The sequence below is a fragment of the Chiloscyllium plagiosum genome, unplaced genomic scaffold (genome assembly GCF_037043375.1).
Source record: "Chiloscyllium plagiosum isolate Xiang-an unplaced genomic scaffold, Cpla_swu_hap1 HiC_scaffold_15, whole genome shotgun sequence".
Taxonomy (NCBI): Eukaryota; Metazoa; Chordata; class Chondrichthyes; order Orectolobiformes; family Hemiscylliidae; genus Chiloscyllium; species Chiloscyllium plagiosum.
In genome coordinates, this window is record NW_028270153.1 from 36,605,681 (window position 1) to 36,625,855 (window position 20,175).

Sequence of the window (20,175 nt, forward strand, 5' to 3'; positions counted from 1 at the left end):
GGAGCTACTCAGTATGAAACAAAACCAGAGAGCTTACAATAACAATTGTATATTGGCATTTAATCAGCCAAAATATTGTTTTGTAAAGATTGAGAAGGATGATAGTTAGAAGATAAATAACAGAGTATCCAAAGTTTATTATTAAAATTCCTCTTGCATATTGGACACCTTCTATCAATTTTTCCAATAAACTTTAAACAAAAAAGTGTTCATTTATAGCATTTAATATGTATTAAATTCATAGAAATGTGTAGTTGATTTAGTTATTTAGTGAGTTAATGCTTGTTCTGGAAACTGGAAATTATGTGTATAACCTGCATTTTATGTACACCAATGCCGATTATTTTTATTTATCTTAGGCAGTTACAAGGCAAAAGTCTTTCATCATTGACACAGGCATTTCTGTCTAATCTGAAAACAATTTTACTGATTGATGAAAATGGAACAAAGAATGTCTGGAAGAAAGAAGGATTATTCAACTTCTGTTATGATGTTATGTTCAGGTAGTTGCTAAAATGAGATTTCTGTGCTTTGTAGATTTTAATCTGATATCTGTTGTATGAGTTTACTGTGTAAACTATTTTTCATGTTAAAATTATTTCTAGAAGAGTATATGCATGAACAAATTAGACTAGTCCTTTCTTCAAAAAAGTTTTTTTTTGACATAAGGCCTCGAGTAGGATACGTTTTACTGTTCAGCTGTAAATATCACTGTGCTCATATTGTGGCATTCAGAAACAAAAGAGAATATAAGATTATGTTGTAAAAATGTCAGTCAAATACACCAGCTAATGAGATATGGAGTATTATAGAATAAAATATATCTAATTAGAATCTTGAATCAAAACAATTTTAAATTAAGACAGGCATATTGAAGGATTATTGGTTAAAATCAAAGGATAGTTATATCATAGACTCCAGGAGCATCCTAAAATTAATCTAGATCTACACTGAAATAATTAATAGTGGATTTGCATTTAAAAGATACTACACAACCTTGGAACATCACAAGCACTGAATAACCAATTCAGTACTTCAAAATTTACAACACAGGGCCAGCTTAGTACCAAGGATGGAAATGTGTTGCTGGAAAAGCGCAGCAGGTCAGGCAGCATCTAGGGAACAGGAGAATCGACGTTTCGGGCATAAGCCCTTCTTCAGGGGCTGAAGAAGGGTTAATGCCCGAAACGTCGATTCTCCTGTTCCCTAGATGCTGCCTGACCTGCTGCGCTTTTCCAGCAACACATTTCCATCTCTGATCTCCAGCATCTGCAGACCTCACTTTCTCCTCCAGCTTAGTACCAAAATAACCACTTGTGAGGGTATAGAAACACATCGTATCCAATTAAATATAAGTAGCATCACAGGCAATCTATAAGGAGAAGTTAATTAAAAATCATATTTCAGCATACACTGACATCATACTTAGTTGATTAGATTAGATTAGATTAGATTACTTACAGTGTGGAAACAGGCCCTTCGGCCTAACAAGTCCACACCGCCCCGCCGAAGCGCAACCCACCCATACCCCTACATTTACCCCTTACCTAACACTACGGGTAATTTAGCATGACCAATTCACCTGACCTGCACATCTTTGGATTGTGGGAGGAAACCGGAGCACCCGGAGGAAACCCACGCAAACACGGGGAGAACGTGCAAACTCCACACAGTCAGTCGCCTGAGGCGGGAACTGAACCCGGGTCTCCGGCGCTGTGAGGCAGCAGTGCTAACCACTGTGCCACCGTGCCGCCCACCACCAGTTGAGATGTCACAATGTTGGACAATGTGTTGGAGTCGAACAACATTGGGGTCGAACAGGGCTCCCAACCCCAAACTATGTTGGAACTGAACTGAGTTCTGAAGAAGGGTCACTGGACTCGAATGTTAACTCTGCTTTTTCTTCTCATATGTTGCCAGCTCAGCCAGGATTTTCCAGCATTTCTATTTGTGCTGTCGGTATCACTGTTTCTCAAATGACAGGCAAAATAGCTTTCCCCATAGATACGAAGGCATATTTGGCTTCACCTTAGATATAAACTGCAAAAGCAAAAGGCTGTCACAAATGTCAACTCAGATGCCTAATATCTCCTCTTTCTTCCTTCCCCAAATGATGCAGAATTAATGAGGTTCCCACTGCAGGTCCCTGTTGTAAATTATAAATGCCGAACTGAAAATAACTCTGCCAATACTGTCTTCAAATATCTAAAAGAAAATTGGGTAATGATAAACCTTGTCCTAAAAACCATTACTAAACTGATAATGTCACATTGTAGTATTTGAAAAATCACAGATCTCCAATTAAATGTTGATTCCCTCGTTCCATTGAATGATGCTCTCCAAAAGACCTTTAATATAAATGAAGTTAAGACAGTGAAAATCATGGAAAACTGTGTTTGAGCTTATCCACATATTATTAACAATGAGTTTAAAATTGCAATAATGTTTTTGCTCCTTTTCAGCAGCAGTTTAAATTTATATTACCTCTCGCCTATGGCACATGACGGACTGTGTTTCTAAACAATTTCCAAGTACCTGTGCTGTTAATGTCACTGCTCAGAAAATAGGTCCTTTCATTATAGCTTGTGAAGATTATGAATTGCTTTCATGAAAAACAAGAAATAAGTTATCTATTGTATATACATATGAGCAAAGTCATTTAAAATGAAATGCCCCTGATGAATTCTGAAGCAGATTTTAAATCATTTTGGAAAAATTGTTTATTTTCTATAATTCTATCAACAATCAGTCCCTGAAATTTCAACTACCAGATGTAATGTTGATTCCCATTGTTTAATTAGGGCAGGATATCTTACACTGTATGGAAATGAGGCTGCACAAACTAATCAGCAAGCATCAAGAGTTAAGGATAGAATTCATTCAGCTCAAGTCTACGAGATATACAAGAAACTAGACCAACTCTTGATAAAATTAGCTCGCTCCATGTTATCTGCTGGTGAGTGACCATTAACAAATCATCTATGTTGCTTCTAATGTTTACCCTTTTATCTGTTTCATATTTTGAAAGCACCTTTGGCAAATAAGCAGGTTGGCAAATAAATTACATATTTTAATTTTGATAGATGAAAAGAAGGAAGCTGCCTCAGTAAAGAAATACCTATGGCGGTTGTTGTCAGTGGAGAATCTAAAGACAAAAGTGAATAGAAGCAATTGGCTTGAAAGCTACTGTAATCATCTTCAGGAACTGGGCATACATCATGATATGCAGGAACGAGCAATGGTACTACAGCTCTGGGCAACACAGGTAGGGAAATGCTGTGATCTGCTAAAGGAAACTCCTTTCATTGCAGTAAATTTACACTTAGATTTGTGCAGTGTAATGTCTGCCCAGAATATCTCCATCTAGTTCATATACAATGATAACATTTTAAAATGTTTGTAATCTGAATGCAAAACATTCTATGTCAGTTAATATGTCAACAGGTAAATTAATTGATAAACTATTGCTCTAGTAACCATGTGGCACTCATGAACATATTAAATTGTTTTTGTTGGGTTCTGTTGCCTGTATATTATCTGTTAAATACATAGACATTAAAACTTTCATGTATTTGTATTATTAAGACATTAGAAGAATGACATACAATTTTAATGAGCTATCAATTAATAACCATTGAATGCTAACAAAGCTCAATTTCAACATTTTATCTACTATGAAGTTTTTTTAGATTAGATTACCTACAGTGTGGAAAACAGGCCCTTCGGCCCAACCAGTCCACATCAACCCTCCACAGAGTAACCCATCCAGACCCATTTCCATCTGACTAATGCACCTAACACTATGGGCAATTTAGCACGGCCAATTCATCTGACCTGCACATCTTTGGACTGTGGGAGGAAACCCACACAGACTCGGGGAGAATGTGCAAACTCCACACAGACAGTCGTCTGAGGCTGAAATTGAACCTGGGGCCCTGGTGCTATGAAGCAGCAGTGCTAACCACTGAGCCACCGTGTTGCCATTTTATCAAAACACAACTTTAATATTATTAGAAGGTTATTTTACAAGCAGTATATGAATGCTAAATAAGTTTCCGTTTTATTTTCTGAAATGCCATTTGGAAAGGTATTTACATTTTACTCTAAATAAGCTAACACCGATCTGGAAAATGCACAGGGAAGAATGTTGTTGGAGCGCAGCTAAACATTTGTAATGTTTGGAAAGTATATTCCTTGATACCTAACATGTTTTACAACATTAAAACAAATCAAATATTAGTGAGTAGAAGTCAAGTATTTCATTCATATGAAAAGTTCTCACAAAAACTGGACAACATTTGAATTAGCTGAGCATCATAATATGGCAGATTAATACAATCTGTTTTCAGTAGCATATTTCCTTGACATATTCTCAATATCGAAAGATAAATTAGTACCATGGTATATTGCTTGTTGGAAAGGAATGATTGTGGAATAAAACTGGCTTAGTTTCTCTCTCATCTCTTCAATCAAACTTTTATGAGAATCCAGTGACTGTATTTGAACCATTCTTTCTATGAAAGCTATATGAAGATTCGTGCTTGCATTTTATGGAAGTACAAAGTTTCTAGATGGTCTATCCCAGCTCAATGATCCAATTGTTGCCTATCCAGCAAATACTGAAACCTTTCATATTGCTACTATTATTGGTTTTATATTAAGAGTGCAGCAGTGGGACAGTCTGAGATGTCTAAAAAGGAATCATATTCTAAGAAATGATCTTCATGCTAAACTCAACAGTTTTCTGATATATAGCCACAATGAAACAATGTCATCACTGGTGGAGTATCCCACTGGCTATCTTTCCTGGCAACATAAAAACACCATGTGAGATATTATGAGCAGTTCCTTGGCAGCATGTACTGCTTAGGATAGCACAGTTCAGACAGGAGTCAATGCTATTTTAACCATTGATTCATGATATTGTATCCTGTTACATTGTACTGTACTGTTACCCTGCTAGATTGTAAAATGATTCCAAACCATTTTTATCTTTAAAGATTTCCTTTTTATCCCTCTACTATTTCCTGACTATATTGCACGCAAATAATAGAAGAAAATAAGATACCTCGGTCAAAGATAATAAACCTATAGATGTGTTCATTAAAATAGTCTGGTGACAATTAGCTGAAATTTTACAGATAAATATTATTTTAAATCTTAAAACCATTTTGCATAGTGGTATTATGCAATTGAAATTTTGCTTTCCATGTTTTCATTAAGCTTCTTGGAAGATTTTGCCTTTTGGCTCTCACTGAAATGAAATTATTCGAACCTTGGAACAGATGCACAGTGCAATAAGACAGAATGCCAAAATGCTGTAGAGTATGACAATTTCCCTGTGATTCCCCCTGCAGGTAGGCCTCTCAAAAAATGAATTGAGATACCAACAATCAGTCGAATGTGATTACCTACGAGTGAGGAAAAGTCAAAGAGACCCTCAATAAAAATGTTAGCCTTTAGCTCAAGTGGGTGGCATAAAAAGCAGATGGACAATTCCCACTGCAGAGGAACCTCGATTATCTGACATTCGATTATCTGAATTTCATGTTATCCGGATAAGATCGCAAGGCCCCAATGTTTGGCTAAACTGTGTTATCTGGCATTTGATTATCTAAACAAAATACTACCTGCCTGAGGTGGTTCGGATGATCAAGGTTCCTCTGTATTGCTAAGAACCCTGCTGGGCCCAGCTGCATAGTGGCTCAGTGGTTAGCACTGCTGCTTCAAAGCTCTAGGAACCTGAGTTCAGTTCCAACCTTGGGTGACTGTCTGCATGGAGTTTACACATTCTCCTCATGTCTGTGTGGATTTCCTCTGAGGGCTCTGGCTTCCTCCTGCAGTCCAAAGATATGCAGGCTTGATGGATTAACCATGGAAAATAAAGGGTTATGGGGATAGGGTAAGGGGCTGTGAATGGGTGGGATGCTCTTCAGATGATCAGTGCAGACTCAATAGGCCAAGTAGTCTCTTTCTGCATTGTAGAGATTCTATGATTATAGTTGAATTGAATTTATTGTCACGTGTACTGAGGTACAGTGAAAAGCTTTGTCTTGTGAGCACTTGTCTTGCAATACAGGCAGATTGCATAGTTAAATAATATAAATAAGTAAATAATAGGTAAACAGCAGCGAAAACAAAAACACGGATATAGGCAAATGTTAAGAGTTTGTGAGTCCTTTCAGTATTCTAACAACAATAGGGTAGAAACTGTTGTTTCGAAAATGGCTGGTGTGTTTGTTCAGGCTTCTGTATCTTCTCCCCAATGGTAGAGCTTGTAGAAAAACATTGCCAGGATGGGATGGATCTTTGAGAATTCTGGTGGCCTTTCCTTGACAGCGGGCCGCCAGAATTCTACAGATGGATTCTACAGATGGAAGGTTGGCCTTTGTGATTGTCCAGGCTGAGTTCACCACTCTCTGTAAACATCTCCGATCTTGAATGGTACAGTTGTCATATCAGGTAGTGATACATCCAGATAGAATGCTCTCGATGGTGCACTTATAAAAGTTGGCAAGGGTATTCACTGTCATGCCAAACTTTCTCAGCTGCCTGAGGAAGAAGCGACCATGTTGGACCTTTGTAATATGTGCATTCGCATGAAGAGTCCAAGGAAGTTTGTTGTGGATGATCACTCCCAGGATGTACACACTCTCCACTTGTTCCACCTCTGTGTTGCTAATGTGTAGGGGGGCATGAGTAACATCCTGCTGAAAGTCAATAATGAGTTCCTTGGTTTTGCTGGCATTGAGAGCTAGGTTGTTCTCAGTGCACCATTTTTCCAGTCTTCCACCTCCCGTCTGTAGACTGTTTCGTCGCCATCTGAGATTCGACCGACTATGGTGCTGTCATCAGCGAACTTGTAAATGGCATTAGTTTGGCACTTGGCAAAGTGAGTACACTGGGGGCTCCAGTGTGGAGTGTTAGTGAGGATGAAATATTGTCCACAATCCTCACTGATTGTGGCCTGTGGGTCAGGAAACTGAGGATCCAGTTGCAGAGAGTGGGGCTTAGTCCGAGATCACTAAGTTTAGTAATCAGTCTCAAGGAGATAATAGTGTTGAAAGCTGAACTGTAGTTAATGAGTAGGATTCTTACATAGCTGTTCTTGCTGTCAAGATGTTCTAGGGAGGAGTGAAGGGCAAATGATATGGCATCTGACGTGGATCTGTTAGTTCGATAGGCAAATTGGAGTGGGTCTCTTTCCCCAGCATCTGCTTATGGGCAATCTCCTTCCTCAGCACCTGTCTACAGAACCGACTGACCCCGCATGGACTCCGGACTACATTCAAACCAACACAATTTGGACCCAACCAGGACAACCTGTACCTGCAACAAATCCAAAGCCTCCAACAACAGACCTCCCTCCGGATCCTCCACCCTCCACTCCCTGCAGTCAGCCCTGCCCCAGCTCAGGACAACACTCTCCCAGACCTGCAAAGGACCTTTGCTGTTCTTCATCCTCAGAAGGATTCATACACTGAACAAACGTTTTTTTCCTAGCCATATCGAATATCAAAGAAAGTTAATACAAAAAACTTTCATGTACTCACCCCCACACTCCGGATTCCTCGACCGTTCCAGAACCTTCTCGCGACCTCCGGAACCGCTCGGGTGCCATTGCCCATGCAGCCACTGCAGCCAACACCGCCACGACAAATGGTGACGTCACTTCCGCCCCCACCGTCGCATGGACAACAGCCACCACTGACCATGCAGCCTCCGCGATCGCTGCCCAGACAACCGCCTCCACAAACGCCAGGAAGACCATCGCCGACAGATACGCGGCCACCGCGGGATCCACGGGCACCGGGATCAGCGCTGTTTCTGCCTGGCGCGCCACTTCCACCCCTGGAGTGGCCGTCGCCGCAGCCACTTCCACCCCCAGTGATGACACTCACCTGCTCAAGGACTACATCGCCCCCATATCGATCTCCGCCACCACGTCGATCACCGCCCTCACGATCGACTCCGTCCCCACTCCCAGCTCCAGCCCCACACCAGGTCCTAGCTCCCAGCCCTGGCGTATTTTCACGATCCCTCCAGACCTCCCCTTTCTGAGGATGAACAATCAGTCCTCAGCAGAGGCCTCACCTTCATCCCTCTACGTTCCCGGATCAATGAGTTCGACATGTGGCGAGACATCGAACAATTCTTCCGCCGCCTTCGCCTCCGCGCCTACTTCTTCAACAAGGACTCTTGCCCACCCTCTGATGACCCCTTCTCCCGCCTCCAACACACCCCATCTACTGGACACCCGTGCTGGCCTCTTACCTGCCCTCGATCTCTTCATATCCAACTGCTGCCGCGACATTGACCGCCTCAACCTGTCCACCTCTCTCACCCACTCCAACCTCTCACCCTCACAACACGCAGTCCTCCACTCCCTCCGCTCCAACCCCAACCTCACCATCAAATCAGCAGACAAGGGAGGCGCAGTGGTAGTTTGGTGCACCGATCTTTACACCGCTGAAGCTAGATGCCAACTCGCGGACACCTCCTCCTACTGCCCCCTTGACCATGACCCCACCTCACACCACCAAACCATCATCTCCCAAACCATCCATAACCTCATCACCTCAGGAGATCTCCAATCCACTGCCTCCAACTTCATAGTCCCACAACCCCACACCGCCTGTTTCTACCTCCTACCCAAAATCCACAAACCCGACTGCCCCGGCCGACCCATTGTCTCAGCCTGCTCCTGCCACACCGAACTTATCTCTGCATACCTCGACACTGTCCTGTCCCCCTTAGTCCAAGAACTCCCCACCTACGTTCGGGACACCATCCACGCCCTCCACCTCCTCCACGATTTTTGCGTCCCCGGCCCCCAACGCCTTATCTTCACGATGGACATCCAGTCCCTATACACTTCCATCCCCCATCACGAAGGCCTCCAAGCCCTCCGCTTCTTCCTCTTCCGCCGACCCAACCAATACCCTTCCACTGACACCCTCCTTCGACTGACTGAACTGGTCCTCACTCTGAACAACTTCTCTTTCCAATCCTCCCACTTCCTCCAAACCAAAGGAGTAGCCATGGGCACCCGCATGGGCCCCAGCTATGCCTGTTTCTTCGTTGGATATGTGGAACAGTCCATCTTCCGCAGCTACACTGGTACCACCCCCCACCTTTTCCTCCGCTGCATCGGTGATTGTATTGGCGCTACCTCGTGCTCCCATGAGAGGGTTGAACAGTTCATCCACTTTACTAACATTTTCCACCTCGACCTCAAATCGACCTGGACCATCTCAGACTCCTCCCTCCCCTTTCTAGACCTCTCCATTTCTATCTCGGGCGACCGACTCAACACAGACATTTACTATAAACCGACTGACTCCCACAGCTACCTAGATTACACCTCCTCCCACCATGCCCCCTGTAAAAATGCCATCCCATATTCCCAATTCCTCCACCTCCGCCGCATCTGCTCCCAGAAGGACCAATTCCACTTCTGAACTACTTAAATGGCCTCCTTCTTCAAAGATCGCAATTTCCCCTCCGAAGTGTTCGACGACGCTCTCCACCGCATCTCCTCCACTTCCCGCACCTCTGCCCTTAAACCCCGCCCCTCCAATCGCCACCAGGACAGAACACCACTGGTCCTCACCTACCACCCCACCAACCTCCATTTACATCATATCATCCTCCGTCATTTCCGCCACCTCCAAACGGACCCCAACACCAGGGATATAGTTCCCTCCCCTCCCCTATCAGCGTTCTGAAAAGACCACTCCCTCCGTGACTCCCTCGTCAAGTCCACACCCCCCACCAACCCACCTTCCAATCCCGGCACCTTCCCCTGCAACTGCAAGAAGTGCAAAACTTGCGCGCACACCTCCCCCCTCACCTCCCTCCAAGGCCCCAATGGATCCTTCTATATCCATCGCAGATTCACCTGCACGTCCACACACATCATTTACAGTATCCACTGCACCCGATGTGGTCTCCTCTACATTGGGGAGACAGGCCGCCTACTTGCGGAACGTTTCAGGGAACACCTCTGGGACACCCGCACCAACCAACCCAACCGCCCCATGGCTGAACGCTTTAGCTCCCCGTCCCACTCCGCCAATGACATGCAGGTCCTTGGCCTCCTCCATCGCCAGACCCTGGCCACACGACGCCTGGAGGAAGAGCGCCTCATCTTCCGCCTTGGAACCCTCCAACCACACGGGATGAATGTAGATTTCTCCAGCTTCCTCATTTCCCCTCCCCCCACCTTATCTCACTCCCAACCCTCGGATTCAGCACCGCCCTCTTGACCTGCAATCTTCTTCCCGACTTCTCCGCCCCTACCCCCTCTCCGGCCTATCACCCTCACCCTCATCTCCTTCCACCTATCGTATTCCCAGCGCCTCTCCCCCAAATTCCCTCCCCCCTACCTTTTATCTCAGCCCGCTTGGCATACCAGCCTCATTCCTGAAGAAGGGCTTATGCCCAAAACCTCAATTCTCCTGCTTCTCGGATGCTGCCTTGCCTGCTGTGTTTTTCCAGCACCACATTTTTCAACTGTGCGTCAGGAATAGTGGGGAGTTTGATTAATGCTATGAACAGCCTTTCAAAGCACTTCATAACCACTGAAGTTAGGGCCACTAGGCATTATAAGCCTTCTTAGGCACAGGGATGATGTTGGCCCTCTTGAAACAGGCAGGGACAGTGGCCTGCTGCAGAAAGAGGTTGAAGAAGACCTCTGCCAGTTGATCTGCACGTGCTCTGAGTGCATGGCCTGGTACTCCGTCCGGTCCCATCGCTTTCCTTAGATTCACATGAAGAAAAAAATGATCTGACCTCTGATGCAGTGACTGTTGCAATAGGTTCGTCAGAATTTGTTGGCATAGCTGTAAACTCTCCACCGAAATTTTGCTCAAAGCGAGCCAGAAGGCAGTGAGACGATCTGTGAGGGATGTGTCATCGTCTGCTATCTTGCACTGTCTCTTTTGAGAAGCCATGATGTCAGTCAGTCCTTGCCATAGTCGCCGGGTGTCTGTCTTGGATCGGTATTAGTCCTTGACTGTCTTAATGGCTCTGAGAAGGTCATACTTGGATTCCTTTTATTTGAGTGGGTCTCCTGATGTGAAGGCCTCATGCCTGGTTTTTAGCAGGTTTTGTATGTCCTGATTCATCCAGGGTTTCCTGCTGGGGAACACCCAGACTGACTTCCTCGGTATGCAGTCCTTCACACACTTGCAGATAAAGTCGGTGATGGTGGTGGTGTACTCGTCCAAGGTACCTGCGGTCTGTTTGAACACGACCCAATCAGCCGATTCCAGACAGAACCGGAGTTGATCCTCTGCTTCCTCCGACCAGCACTGGACCTGTATCCATGAGGAGGTCTCTTGCTTGAGTTTTTTTCCTGTATGCTAGGAAAAGAAACACGGCATTGTGATTGGAGTTGCCAAGATGAGGGTGGGGGCTGGACCGGTAGGCATCTTTCACAGTGGTGTAGCAGTGGTCTAAAATGTCAGGCCCCTGGATAATATCCCAGCTGTAGTAAATAAGACATGTCGTTCAGAACTAACCACATTGATCAATTGGAAATGTAGGTTATTTACTGATGCTGTTTAACAGATAGAAAAAGTACCATGAGTGGGTTTGGTGATGGGTTTGGTGTACAAGAACACTACTGGGGATATTAAAAAATAATTATCCTCATCTGTAACCAAGTTTCCCCTGTGCAGCAACAACTCTTGCATCTACACATTAATATGGAAAATTCCTTACGGAATCAAATTCAGCCAATGACTGCCCGATCAGTTTCCCTTCAATGAACAGCAAATGCTGAAAGGTGTCATTTATGGTGCTTGTTGTGTTCATATGTAGCCTTGTCAGAACTTAATACCTCCAGACTCCATTACAGCCTGGGTCCCAATATGGACAGAAGAGATTAATTCCAGAGGTGAAATGACAGTAACTACCTTGGCAGCAAGGCATCATTTGATTCTGTGTAGCATCAAGGACCCTCAGAAAAATAGAAGTCAGTGGAAATTAGGGAAAATTCTTCACTGGTCTGAGCCATACTTAGCTCAAAGGAAGATGGCTGTTGTGTTACAGGCCAATCATCGCAGCTCCCACATATCAATACTAGTGATCCTAGTGTCCTAGGCTCAGGAATATTCAACTCCTTCATCAGCGACCTTCCTTCCATCATAAGGTCAGAAGTGGGAATGTTCACTGATGATTGCACAGTGTTCATTTATATTCCCAACTCCTCAAGTACTGAAGCTATGTACACCTGTAGCAAAATCTGTAAAACATTCAGGCTGGGACTGATATGTAGAAATAACATTTCCACCTTGCAAGTACTGGGCAATGTCCATATCCGATTGGAAAACCTAATCACCTCCCCAGGACTTCCAATGGAGGTACTTCATTTTGCCACTTCATTGCTTATACTCATGCTCATTTTTTCTCCCAAGAGGAACAGTGTAATGGAATACTCTCCACCTGCCTGATGAATGCACCTCAAACACCACTCAATTAGCTCTCTGCCATTGAGGGCAAACAACCCACTTGATTGGCACCTGATCAACTATCTTAACCATTCGCCCTCTCTGGCACCAGGACATAATGGCAGCAGTTTACCAGTTATAAGGTACCCTGAAACAATTCATTAAGCCTCCTTAGATGATAGCTGCCAAAACCATGATCTCTATCGGCCAGAACAAGGGTAGCAGACACATGGGAGCAGTAGCACTTGACTTAAGGGTTATTCCTTCACTGTCGCTCAGTCAAAAATATTCCTTTCCTAACAACACTGTCAGTGTACCTTCAACAGAGGGACTGCAGCAGTTCAAGAACTTGACTACCACCTTCCCATTGGACAGACAACAAATGCTGTTCTTTCCATCAACACTGACATCTCATTAAAATAAAAATTCTTGCCCAAAATCCCAAAGAACCTGCACATGGAATCCAATGGTTTTGGTCGCAAAGGATCTATTGATCTTGTAGCAGGTGGAGGTCAGTGTCACTAAAATCAACAAAAAGTAAATTATGACGATAGTGTGCATAGGAAGTTTATATTCACTTGAGTAGAGAAGAATTTGATTGAGGTGCTTCTGGTAAGGGTGCAATTTTCCCCTCCCTGGTTGGGCATGAGCAATGGCAAGAAAAGTGGGAGAATGCAGACAGCATAATAAAAGCAGAATGCTGACATTGAGAAAAGGTTTTGTGATTTTTGCTTCAAGCCTTAAATGACCTCAGGAGGTTGCCTTTGAGCCGCAACTACCTCATTTCGATGTATCAGCAACTCATTTAAGCCCCAACTCACTTTATTTGTATGCCACTTCCAATTTTCCTTTCTTTCCCTGATAATCTCGACACTACAAATTTCTAACATGTAAATCAGAGCAAGGTACTTGGTAACTGCATTTACTAAATGCTTGACCTGGCCATCACTCAACAATTTCTTAACAACAGTGTCCTTACATGCTTAGTGGTCACCACCTCCTTTACCCTTCATTCACTCAAGTAAGCATTGGCAAATGATCAGCCTCACGACATCACCATGTCTGGTCTCAAATCAACTTACACACCACTTCAACACTTCAACACCTTACTTTGGAGCTCAGGAACACCTATGAAAGGCATGATTCTGCTGAGTCACTTTGCACACAGGGATTCACAGGATGCACCTTATGGCTTTTTGCTTGCTTTCTTAGTCCTCACTCACTCTGCATTGAGTTTGAAGCCTGCAGTCTCTATCTATTTTGCAATGTTTTCTTGGCGGATATTCATTGACATCTGCACTGACTTTCAGATTGTTAGCCTTTATGGCTTGCACTACTTTTTGTCACAGAGGGAAAGGCACTGAACAGTGAAGAGATGGACATGTCACTGTACTGCACCCTGGTCACATGGCAGAATGCACCAGCAAATGCACTGCATGGACTTTAAGCAAGGGACATGTGCCAAAGGGGAACAGACCTTAGTGAGGTAACGGAGAACTATGGTATTTTAGAGGATAACATGACAGCCAGAGGCCTGTCCAATTCCAGTTCAAGATTTTACAAATAGTCAGTCAGGAGTTCAGTCCTACCAGAGTCTAGGGATACATTCCCTTGCAATCCAGGGTTTGGGCCACAGTTAGTTCTGGGATTATGGGTAGCTCGGTCTGAGAGCTGTGGAGACATCAGTGGAGTTGTGGTACACTTCTTCCTGCAATGAGACAAAGGGAGGGACTGAGTATAATGAAAGTGGATGAAAGAGTAGGTGGGAGATGAAGGATGAGCAGTAGAAATCATGAGATTTCCCCATTGACTGAACTGGAAGTGCAGAGGACAGGGAGGGTTAGATGTTTGGGAGAATGAGGTAGGTGAGAACTATTGAGTGGCTATAACACGTGCAGTAATGTGATTCAGTTTGGATCCATGCAGTCTTAGTCTGGTGATGTGGCCTCCTTTGGCCATCTGCAGGAAAAAAGACAACCCTCCTCTCCATCACTTTGTTACCAAGACCTCCAGGTCCCTGTCCATGTAGTGAGAATGCTCAAGCAGCAAATGCAAGTGGTTATGCCTGATATGCAGCATTTGAAGTCATGTGTACCTGGTCTTTAACTATGACATCAATGGCATGAACTCCAAAAGGTCTCAGCAGTGATGAGCACTTCCAGCTGCACAATTCCCCAAGAAGCAGGCCTAAGACCCCAGTTGCATAACTAATCAAGAAAAAGATGGAAGATTGCATTAAAGGAAATGTTGCTCCAAACCATGGCCATGACTTTCACTCAAAAGAACATTTAAACTGAAAATGGGAAAATTCCTCCCTTTTGATATGATATGTGGAGGGAAATTATTTGTCCAATGGTGGAGTCCAGAATAAGAGAGATAATTTACACCCTTCAGGGTTGATGTTAGGAAAAATTTCTTCACACAAAGATTTTGAGACTTCTTCCTCAAAATCCTGTTGACATTAATTGAAAAATATGAAAAAATTGAATTCCCTTGAATTCCAAGCAGCAGTGCATTTTCAAATTACATTCAACAATTGCAATAATCTTTTTTGGGCTGAGGAACTCTGGGAACTCTACATACAGTAATCAGTTTAGCAGTTCTCCTTCAATCAATAACAGCAAATATTAAAATCCGAACTAATCATTCAGCTCTGTTGTTTGGGGGATCTTCTTAAAAGGCTGTTGTCTTCTACAATAAGAGTCATTCCACTTCAAAATAACTCATTTTGTAAAGGTTTTTTGGAACATTTCTGAGGATCTGCAAGTGGTTATCTTATTGCAAGTCATTCTTGGCTCTTCACTCATGCTGTGATAAGTGCTATTATTCTCCCTTGAGTGGTATCTTATTAAAAAGTTATTTTTGTCGTGATCTGATCACTCAGGAGAAAAAATAGCAGTCTCTGATTCATCCTGTGCTTATTTAATGTATGAAAATTAGAGGACTTGCTTTTATATTGTCAGTACTATTTCATAACCACTCATTCAAGTTTTAAAATCTTGGAATAGATATATGTGTCCTTGACCACAGTGTTGCAATTTCAGAAGGTAAAACACTCAGTTAGTATTATGTATTGTACATGACAGTTTGTCTGTTATTATTAGCATTATGCATTCACATTTCCTCTGGGTGTAAGTTTTTTTGTGGTTTGAGTTGTAATTTCTATTTTAATGCATGAAGGTTAAAATTATAAAAGCCAAGGACAGAATTCATTGACTTTTTTTAGATACCGATTATATATATATATATATATTCTCTAGTATCTGCAGCAAATATATCCCTTTATAGATCGTGAGTATCCCACTATAGCAAAAAATAGAATGAAAACCAGACAACACAATAAAGAGGAAATTGTCCTTTGTGCGCAGTTACATCTATAACAATACACTGTAGAATGCACCATGGGTTACAGTACTGCTGTATTGTTGCAAGTGGGTAAAGATGTTTATTCGGGATAGGAGCTTTTTTTCATTTGTGTCACAGTTGTGTCAAGATTCCTGAGATAAATTATTTCTGCTGATTCTAGCAAGCAGCTGTATCTAAAGAATGCAGTGAATGCTTGTGCATATAGAGCAATTTCAATATAATGTCACTTATTAATGTATGTTCCTGGAGTCTCATAACCTTCTGATATAATTTAATTCAGTCATATCACCTAAAAGGTGTCGCTGTGACTCTGTGGTCACACTTTTACCTGTGAGTTGCAAAGTTATAGGTTCAGCACAAGCAAACATGTCCCTGGAATTCTCCTAGGTTTAGGGAAGATTCCATTAGGCTGGAAAACAGGAGTGTAGCTATTCAAAAAGGGAAGGAGACAGATAGCAGGAAACGGCAGACCAATTGACTTAACATCTGACAAAGCAAAAATGTTAGAAGCTATTTCTAAAGACACTTAGAAAAATTCAAGGCACTCAAGCAAAATCAATATGGCTTTGTGAAAGGAAATTTGTGTTTAACCAATTTATTGGAGTTCCTTTATGTATTAACATGCTGTAGATAAGAGGGAAACATTGAATATATTGCCCTCAAAATTTGAGATTGCAAAGATGCCACATCAAAGGCTACTGTAGAAAATAAGAGCTCATGTTCTGGATGGTAATATATTAGTATGGATAAAAGATGGAAATGTGTTGCTGGAAAAGCGCAGCAGGTCAGGCAGCATCTAGGGAACAGGAGAATCGACGTTTCGGGCATTAGCCCTTCTTCAGGAATATGGATAAAAGCCTGGCTAAGCAAAAGGAGACAGAAAGAAGATATAAATGGGTCATTTTCTGGTTTGCAAGTTGTAATGACTGGTATACCATACAGATCAGCACAGAATCTTAAATTTATACCATTTAAATAAAAGAGTAAAATGAAAGGACCAAAGCTAGGGTTGCTAAATTTGCTGATTCACAAAAATATGAAGGAAATAAAGTTCTAAAGAGGCCATAAGGAAGGTACAAAGGAATGTAGATAGATTTAGTAAGTGGGCAACAATCTGACAAATGGGGTATTGTGGAACAATGTGAAATTGTCCATTTTGACAGGAAGAAAGTAAGAAGAGCATATTATCTAAATAGCGAATGCTTGCAGAGTACTGAGATGCAGTGGGATCTGGTTTCTTGGTGCATGAATCATAACGGTTCTTATACAAGTACTGCAAGCAATTAAGAAAGCAAAAGGAATATTATTGTTTATTGCAATTGTAATTGAATACAAAAATAAGGGTGTTTCAATTATTTACAGAATTAGTGAGACCACATCTGGATTGCTCTCCTTATTTAAGGAAGGCTGTTAGTACATCAGAAATAGTTTAGAGAAAGTTTACTACACTAATACCTCTACCAAGCAAATTCTCTTATGAGGAAACACTGGATAGGCTAGGCTTGTATTCACCAGAGTTTAGAAGAGTAAAGATGCAGCTTTACTGAACCATGTAAGATCCTGATGGCTGTTGACAGAATGCACGTGGAAAAACTGGTTCTTCATGTAGGAGAAGCCAGAACTGGAGATCGTTGTTTAAAAATAAAGTGTCATCCATTTAAAGCAGAAATTAGGAGACTTCTTTACTCACAAAGGGTCTTAAGTCTTTGAAACCTTTTCCACAAAGATCATGGAAGTAGAGTTCTTAAATATTTTAATGGCAGGGATAGATTGATTTTTGATGATCAAGGGTGAGAAAACTTATCAAATCAGCCATGTACTTATTGAATGGGACAGTTGGCTTGAAGGGTCAAATGGCGTATTTCTGCTCCTAATGCACATCTATGTGATGCTAAGGAAGTCCCTTATTATTATGTGTTCTGTCCCTCAGATGAAATATTACTTGAAACTTCAGTCACAATTCAGGATTGCATGTAAATTAACTCAAGACATCATTGGACGCAAGAGTAGGACAGTTTTATAAATAACATTCAGCCCTCAAAAAACTTCATTAAATAGATTCATAGAGTCATCCAACCCATCCATGCAGACCAGATATCCCAACCCAATCTAGTCCCACCTGCCAGCACCCAGCCCATATCCCTCCAAACCCTTCCAATTCATATACCCATCCAAATGCCTCTGAAATGTTGCAAATGTACCAGCCTCCACCACTTCGTCTGGCAGCTCATTCCATACACGTACCACCCTCTGTGTGAAAATGTTGCCCCTTAGGTCTCTTTTATATCTTCCCCTCTCACCCTAAACCTATGCCCTCTCGTTCTGGACTCCCCCACCCCAGAGAAAAGACTTATTTACCCTATTTACCCTATCCATGCCCCTCATAATTTTGTAAATCTCTATAAGGTCACTCCTCAGCCTCCGACACTCCAGGGAAAACAGCCCCAGCCTGTTCAGCCTCTCCCAATAGCTCAAATCCTCCAACCCTGGCAACATCCTTGTAAATCTTTTCTGAACCCTTTCAAGTTTCACAACCTCTTTCCGATAGGTAGGAGACCAGAATTGCATGCAATATTCCAACAGTGGCCAAACCAATATCCTGTACAGCCGCAACATGACCTACCAACTCCTGTACTCAATACTCTGACCAATAAAGGAAAGCATTCCAAACGCCTTCTTCACTATCCTATCTACCTGCGACTCCACTTTCAAGGAGCTATGAATCTGCACTCCAAGGTCTCTGTGTTCATTAACACTCCCTCGGACCTAACCATTAAGTGTGTAAGTCCTGCTAAGATTTGCTTTCCCAAAATGCAGCACCTCGCATTTATCTGAATTAAACTCCATCTGCCATTTCTCAGCCCATTGGCCTATCTGGTCAAGATCTTGTTGTAATTTGAGGTAACCCTGTTCGCTGTCCACTACACCTCCAATTTTGGTGTCATCTGCAATCCTACTAACTGTACCTCTTATGCTCGCATCCAAGTTTTTTATGTAAATGACAAAAATTAGAGGACACAGCACCGATCCTTGTGGCACTCCAATGGTCACAAGCCTCCAGTCTGAAAAACAACCCTCCACCACCACCCTCTGTCTTCTACCTTTGAGCCAGTTCTGTATCCAAATGGCTAGTTCTCCCTGTATTCCGTGAGATCTAACCTTGCTAATCAGTCTCCCATGGGGAACCTTACTGAAGTCCATATAGATCACATCTACTGCTCTGCCCTCATCAATCCTCTTTGTTACTTCTTCAAAAAACTCAATCAAGTTTGTGAGGCATGATTTCCCACACACAAAGCCATGTTGACTATCCCAAATCAGTCCTTGCCTTTCCAAATACATGTAAATCCTGTCCCTCAGGATTCCCTCCAACAGCTTTTCCATCACCGTCGTCAGGCTCACTGGTCTATAGTTCCCTGGCTTGTCCTTACCACCCTTCTTAAACAGTGGCACCACGTTAGCCAACCTCCAGTCTTCCGGCACCTCACCCGTGACTATCGATGATACAAATATCTCAGCAAGAGGCCCAGCAATCACTTCTCTAGCTTCCCACAGAGTTCTAGGGTACGTCAGATCAGGTCCTGGGGATTTATCCACCTTTATCCGTGTCAAGACATCCAGCACTTCCTCCTCTGTAATATGGACATTTTGCAAGATGTCACCATCTATTTCCCGACAGTCTATGTCTTCCATATCCTTTTCTACAGTAAATACTGATGCAAAATACTCATTTAGTATCTCCCCCATTTTCTGCGACTCCACACAAAGGCCGCCTTGCTGATCTTTGAGGGGCCCTATTCCCTCCCTAGTTACCCTTTTGTCCTTTATGTATTTGTAAAAACTATTTGGATTCTCTGCCTAAGCTATCTCATGTCCCCATTTTGCCCTCCAGATTTCCCTCTTAAGTATACTCCTACTTCCTTTATACTCTTCTAAGGATTCACTCGATCTATCCTCTCTATACCTGACATATGCTTCCTTCTTTTTCTTAACCAAACCCTCAATTTCTTTAGTCATCCAGCATTCCCTATACCTATCAGCCTTCCCTTTCACCCTGACAGGAATATACTTTCCCTGGATTCTTGTTATCTCATTTCTGAAGGCGTCCCATTTTCCAGCAGTCCCTTTACCTGTGAACATCTGCCCCCATCAGCTTTTGAAAGTTCTTGCCTAATACCATCAAAATTGGCCTTTCTCCAATTTAGAACCTCAACTTTTAGATCTGGTCTACCCTTTTCCATTGTTATTTTAAATCTAATAGAATTATGATCGCTGGCCCCAAAGTGCTCCCCCACTGACACCTCAGTCACCTGCTGGAAATGTGTTGCTGGAAAAGCGCAGCAGGTCAGGCAGC

General features: G+C 42.8%; 1 protein-coding gene across 1 annotated transcript in view; it reads left to right on the forward strand.

The window, feature by feature from the left end:
• The window catches only part of ptgis (prostaglandin I2 (prostacyclin) synthase), a 103,819-nt gene that overhangs the window by 43,449 nt on the left and 40,195 nt on the right, over positions 1 to 20,175 (forward strand). The window contains exons 4-6 of the mRNA XM_087994896.1: positions 360 to 503; positions 2,802 to 2,956; positions 3,084 to 3,265. Of these exons, the coding sequence (XP_087851022.1) occupies positions 360 to 503; positions 2,802 to 2,956; positions 3,084 to 3,265 (481 nt within the window). The remainder of the gene's footprint in view (positions 1 to 359; positions 504 to 2,801; positions 2,957 to 3,083; positions 3,266 to 20,175) is intronic.